We start from the raw sequence: 6,330 nt of genomic DNA on the forward strand, positions 1-6,330 counted from the left end.
GCCCTGGGTTAAGTGCAGTGTAATGGCCATCTGTAATAACAAGGTAACATCTTGTACAATGTTTTCTGTGGTTCTGCATTGTAATCTTGAGTATGTAGGTTATTATACCAACTAAAACTATGAACCAATCTGAACTCTGATCTCAAATGACTAACTGTTTGCCATTTGGTGCCATCATAACATCCATTAGACGTTCACATCATCAAAAGACCTGATTCTGTGTTCCACAGGGGGTCCTCCTGACTGGAGCCATGCTGGAGGTCCTCACCTGTGGGGAGGGTGGGGCCAGCGCGCTAAATAAGATCTTGTTGGTGCCTGAGAGGCAGCGACCAGTGCTGCAGGCCTATCGCAGCACAGTGTGCGGTGGAGGGGAGGGTCAAAGGTCAGAGCGCTTCAGGCAGATGAGCCTCGAGCTGAAGGAGCAGATCAACACAGAAAGTGTCACTGAGAAGGTACAGCAGAACCAGTTGCTGATATAGATCCACTGCTGCCATCAAGTACAAAGAAAAATAATCAGACAGAAGTGCTGGATGTGTTTCTCAATTCCTAATTTTTGTTTTCTTTTACATACAGTATGTGTGTGAGTTTGACACAAACACTCAAATAATATGGTGAAAGGTTGATGCACTATAGGGCAGCGGTTTCCAACCATTTTCCTTAAGGGAATCCTTTTTTATCATAGACTAAACTGAGTAAGTAACATATTTTATGGATATTTCATATTATATTCAATGCACAACAATAACAGTACACAACAACTGATAAACTGTATAATGAACTTAAATAGTGAACACAATAACTGCAGTAAGTTTGTGCAAAACGAGCGTTCCTGGGAATATACAGAAGTTTTAGGAACTTTCTGTTGAATTAGTATTACGAGCAGTTATTGCATACAGGACGTGTATCGCTGAGGTGTTAAGGCAAAAAACCTCTAAACTATCAGGATGTGGCCTCTCTGCAGTGCCTTTGTTACCACCTCAGCAGTATTGGCGAGGAGCTGGTGACAGCCAAGAGGATCACGGACAAGTACTTCAGCAGAATGATTCAGAGGTAAGCAGTAAGGAAGTACGTCATCCAAAGCTGTACTCTTCCTTTCACTCTTAAACCCCCACTGATGGAGGAAGAGACAAAGAACTTCAGGTTTAAATAACTGACCGCTGAAGAAAGTCAAATATTAAACAAGACAAAAGTTGCTTGACGCAGCTATAAGTTGAGCTGTAAGTAAATCAATGTCAATGTGACCAAACAATTTTTTGTTTTCATGTTTAAGAAAGAGACAGAAAAAAAGAAAAAAGAAAAGAAAAAAGCAGAGATTCAACAAGTGATGTGTTTTAAAAATGTCCTCATCAAATCATACAAATGACAAACTTTTGTTGACGTACTTTGGGTCTGCTGTAAATTCTGCTTATTGAACCAAACTCCTTGACTGACGCCTGATGATGGACTAAACACTAGACAGATGTGTCTGTACTGGATTTTTTTTTTACTGGCAGGTTTTTTATGACAGGCAGTTTGAAGGAAAAAAAAGGAAATTAATTCAAAAAAAGACCTCAAAGAGTTGTCACTTTCAGAATGTCTATTGTGTCTGCTGATGTGTTGAACGCAACCTTCCCCCACCCCTGATACTTGTGGTTTTGCTGCAGCTCATTTAAATTGACAGACACGAAACTTCTGTGACATTTCTACAACAGAGCTACATGAAGGCAGACTGAATACATGGACTCTCACACGTTGAAGAATGATCCTACTCGACTTTCCACTATACCTCATGGAAACTTTGAAACGCCGGGGTTCACTATTTGGATATGTTGTTGTGTTTATGTTTCTAACAACTGTGAGCAAAGGTAAATACACATGGAGATGCTTCATCTTTTCCTTTTTAATTTCCTTAGTGACCTTATGACAGCTTTTGCTTTACTATCAACCACTTATCTTATCTTATCTTATCTTATCTTATCTTATTATATATCCACAGTGCAGATTTAATCAGACATGTGAAAGTGAGAATTTGTTTGCAGTAAAAGTAAAACATCCGCCATAGAGTGTTGGTTAGCTTATCAGCAACATGTGGTTTCTATTAACAGGTCGGTACTGCAAAGCTCTGTGAAATCCTTATTGTGGTGGAAAATGTTTTATCTTATCTGTACACAGATAATCTACCTGTTATCTGTCTATTTTTGTTTTGTTTGGTGCTTCAGTTTGTTTGGCACGATGGGATAATGTAGTAAAGTGCTTCACATTATAACTAAAATAAGGGAAATTAAAAAGAATATAAGCAAGAGGTAAATTTAAAAGTGGATTAACAATAAAAATGTATTTATCATTTATTCCTCGAACAACACAGTAAAATAAATGTTAAAATGTGTTTCTGCTAAGGGTCAGCATGCAATGCTCCTTCCACTCCTCAGTGCTTCGAAAATAAAGCTGACGAGTTTTACATCTGTGAATGGAGCATGAATACGATGGAGAGCAATGTGACGTTTGACCTTTACATCAAGTGAGTACTGTTCTGTGTTTGAGCTGCAATATCTGAAAATGTCGACATCTAATCAACCAATAAGTTGTTGCTGTAACAAATACTACACACAGTTGTAACAAACGTCTATTAGTGTGCAAATAAAGTGGTTGTCTCCCACTTCACTTTATTCTGCATTCTAGAGGAGATCACAAAGTTTCCAAAGATACCAAATATGTATATATATATTAGAGAGATGTGTCTAAAATTATGCAACAGATATCTAGAATAGTTACAGAATCTTATGTTTTGAGTATATTACTCAGTTTCACTTATAGTAAAAGCTTATTAAAGTGTTGAAACAAGATTTCAAAATAAAATATACAAGACACCGTCTGAGAGAATAAGCTGATTTTAAAGGAAAAGTTGAGTTAGATGAGTGAATTGAAGAAAAGAAGACGGAAGTTGCAGCCTTGGCTTCACTGCACTCAAAGCTCTACATATTCATCCACAGAAAAAAAAGATTTAGGAACATTAAGACGACCTGGTCAAAGGTCCACAGGGATCAGCTTAACCTGTTTGCTCCTGTTGACCTTTGGGTGGAAGCTCACGTAGGAAACTCCAGCTGTACGTCAACCAAGAAGTCGGTTATACTGTCGAACACAGGTACTGAATGCTCCTATCATTTTATTCAATTAAAACACTCTATTGATATTTTTAAACAAGTTAACTGAGGCTGTTCCAGTTTTTACTGTAATGTTATGGTGAAAAAATCCTACAGATAAATATTTTGCTTTTTTAACAGTTAAATATGAAGCACCACAAAAAATTTCCATGTCCTGGTTAAAAAACGACCTCAAAGTAAGATGGACAGCAGTAGAGAAGCATCCAGCTTTAGCCGATGTCCGGTTCCGACGACATGATGAACACTGCACAGAATTATGGGAGAACGTGAGGCAAATTGTGTTACCAATTTTACTTAATCTGAAGCTGTTTTTCTACATTAATTAACCTTTTATCCGTATTGCTGTTTCTTGCAGAGAACAACAAACACCACCGTTGAGTCTTCTATGTGTGAGTAGTCTTTTATATCTTTGTAATTGAAGTCCTTTAAATGGAAACTTCATTCAGCTTTGTTTATTTGTTTATTTGTTATATTTGTTCCGTGCTTCCTGGGAATCTATCTCTGAGACACACTGAATTGGTTTTTGCTTGTTTTTCTCATATTTACAGCCAACAATATGTTTTTAGACTTGTTTCTTGACAACTGTACATTAGTTCTGCTACTGCTGAGACATGCTGTGGCCGCAAGCCCCATTCCTTCCTGCTGAAGATGTAAATGTCACAATCATGCAGTTTCATGCGGCTGCATAATGCGAATATTTACAGCAGCAGGACAGTGAATGAGGCCAACGGCATTCAGTGGCACTGAGGAATAAGATATATGAGGTTTTACAATATTAATAGGTTTAATTCATTGTAAGCTTTTGTCTTTTCATGTAATCTGTTGACAATTTGTCAAATGTAGAATATTTACAGGCTTATAGGAAAAACTTTCAAATGTCATATTTATTAAATTTCTCTCTTTGTTCTTTTTATCTGAACAGACCAGGTTATTGTTCCGAATCTGTCAAAGCATTCAGCTTACCAGGTTCAAATCAGACATCGGTCCACTCAGGCCCATAACCCGCTGTGGAGCAACTGGTCTCCAGTTGTGATGGTTCCCGCAGGTGAAGTCAGAGATTTCATGGTGAATTGGTTAGCACTTTGGACCATAGTCCTGATTAAAACAATATGCATTTAATGATTAACATGATGATTAACATCATTAGACACAAAAAGTAAATGTTTAATCATTTTAAAACTGCACAAATGTAAAAGGCCAGTTAATTTACAAGCAAACAGAGAAGAGCATCAAACCAACAGTGACTGATTCTCCCTATGTATGATTATTGGCCTGAAATTATCTGTGCACATTGGATAATACATAGATCCATCTTCTTAATGCTTTTAAGTGACATGTTTAAGATTTATTCCACTCTAAAAAAACATTTATTTTGTCGTAATGTAAGAAAAAAGTGAGACTAGGTTCAAAATTATTCAACACAACTGTCCATTAATATGTTGTGTTTTTACTGCAGAGCTTGAACAAATGCCTGGAGTCACTGTGACAACAACACTTATAAATGGCACGCGAAAGGTGACGATAACGTGGAAGGTAAGCCGGCACTACACGTTAAAATGTACTTTTCACCAGCACACCATCTACTGTCAACTTTGTAATATTACACAAGAATTTTAGCACCAGGTTTTTTTCTCTCCAGTGTTTGCTGATACCTGAAGGTCTATTAGAGACAATAATTACTACTACTTCTACTCCTACAGTGCTACTATTACTATTACTACTATCTGTAGTACAGCTCGCTGCCTCTACACACAGCTGAATCCTCGTCTTAAAAAATCTTAAATTGCATCTTAAAATCTGGTAATGGTAACATTACCAAAAACCTACAGGTAGAGTGTAAATAATATATAATATCTTATGATATATTAAAATACGGCCAATAAGGCAACCAGTATAAACAATTTCGTGCAGATAATTTCATGAGAACTGTTGAATTCACTGGAAGCAGTGTGCATACCTTTTTAAAATCTAACAGAAAATGTCCCCACTGACTTACAGCAGTTTTAAAATTACACTGATTCTACACAAAAATCTTTAATACAAACCTTCAATATCACTAGTTCAAGTAACCTGGTACATATACTGCACTTTTAGCTCTAAGTGTGTGTCATTCTGGAGTTTCTACCACTTTGTCTTTCCTTCTTGGACTTTTCTTTTTCTGATTTACCTGTGTTGTCTGAACTGAGGTCTCTTCTGCTTTTCAGCCAATGCCACAGGCCGCATTTGTCGCAGGAGTGAATTACACCCTGAAAAACACGCAGTCTTCTCATGGATGTCCTTGTGTGGAAAAGACACATCACTTCAAATGGAATAAATACACTACTTATGTCTCCTACTCTGCTGCCAACATCTCTGTTATTGCCAGAAACGCAGCAGGGTATTCTCCTCCAGCAATCATACAAGTACCAGCCGTACCTGCTGCGGATTTAAAAAGTATGTGTGTGTGTGTGTGTGTGCTTGAGTGTGTCACATATTATGTATATTTATCCTGAAGTAGACCTTAAAGACTGTTATTTCTTTCTCCCCTGGCAGGTTGTGATAAAACATTACTGGATAAAAAATTAAATAAGCGAACTTGCCTTGAGTTGTATGACTTTCAGGATGGAGATTCAAGGTCAGAAAATGTAATCACTTTAACAGGAAGGAAGAAAAAAAAAGAAAGGGTGAAAGTAAGAGAAAGTAAGTTGAATTTAAAGTGCTTCTAACCAGACGACCTTATTTAATGTTTGTTGACTGTTTCAACACATACAGGTGTAAAAACATTATTTGCAGTGTTGTTTCATTCTCCCAATTATGAGAGTAATAAAATAGGTCACATTGCAAACCAAAACCAAACACAGGGGAAATTCTGCTGAATTTATATGCACACCAGACATATCCGTTTGGTCTCCAGCAAATTGTTTCACAAACTATTTCGTGTTGACTGTAGACAGACACTTGTATTAGAACTATTTTCCGTGTGGGAAAACTATAAATCTGAGTCTAAGTCTGACTTCCTGTTTCTGTTACAGCCATGAAGGACTACGTTCGCTACCTTTACTTTGAACACAGATGTGATGGTAGAAAGCCACAGACAGTTAAAATGTGCCTCTTTTATCAAAAGGAGGGTGGTAAGTGTCTTAATACTCACCACACTTAGAGCACACTGGACTTTTAATGAGATGAGTTATGGTGCTGACACTGAATCAGG

At 37.3% G+C, this 6,330-nt stretch overlaps 1 protein-coding gene across 1 annotated transcript; it reads left to right on the forward strand.

Annotated features, from left to right (window-relative positions):
• The first annotated feature begins 1,696 nt into the window (after nt 1-1,696).
• On the forward strand, nt 1,697-6,086 carry LOC118322030 (interleukin-12 receptor subunit beta-1-like). The gene is made up of 9 exons (XM_035653611.1): nt 1,697-1,844; nt 2,377-2,497; nt 2,970-3,121; nt 3,261-3,406; nt 3,496-3,529; nt 4,063-4,185; nt 4,597-4,673; nt 5,345-5,573; nt 6,070-6,086. Exons 1-9 carry the CDS (start codon nt 1,739-1,741, stop codon nt 6,084-6,086), a joined length of 1,005 nt encoding a protein of 334 aa, XP_035509504.1. The 5' UTR covers nt 1,697-1,738.
• Nucleotides 6,087-6,330: the final 244 nt, after the last annotated feature.

Source organism: Morone saxatilis, unplaced genomic scaffold, assembly GCF_004916995.1.
Source record: "Morone saxatilis isolate NCDOM2014 unplaced genomic scaffold, NCSU_SB_2.0 Contig12, whole genome shotgun sequence".
Taxonomy (NCBI): Eukaryota; Metazoa; Chordata; class Actinopteri; family Moronidae; genus Morone; species Morone saxatilis.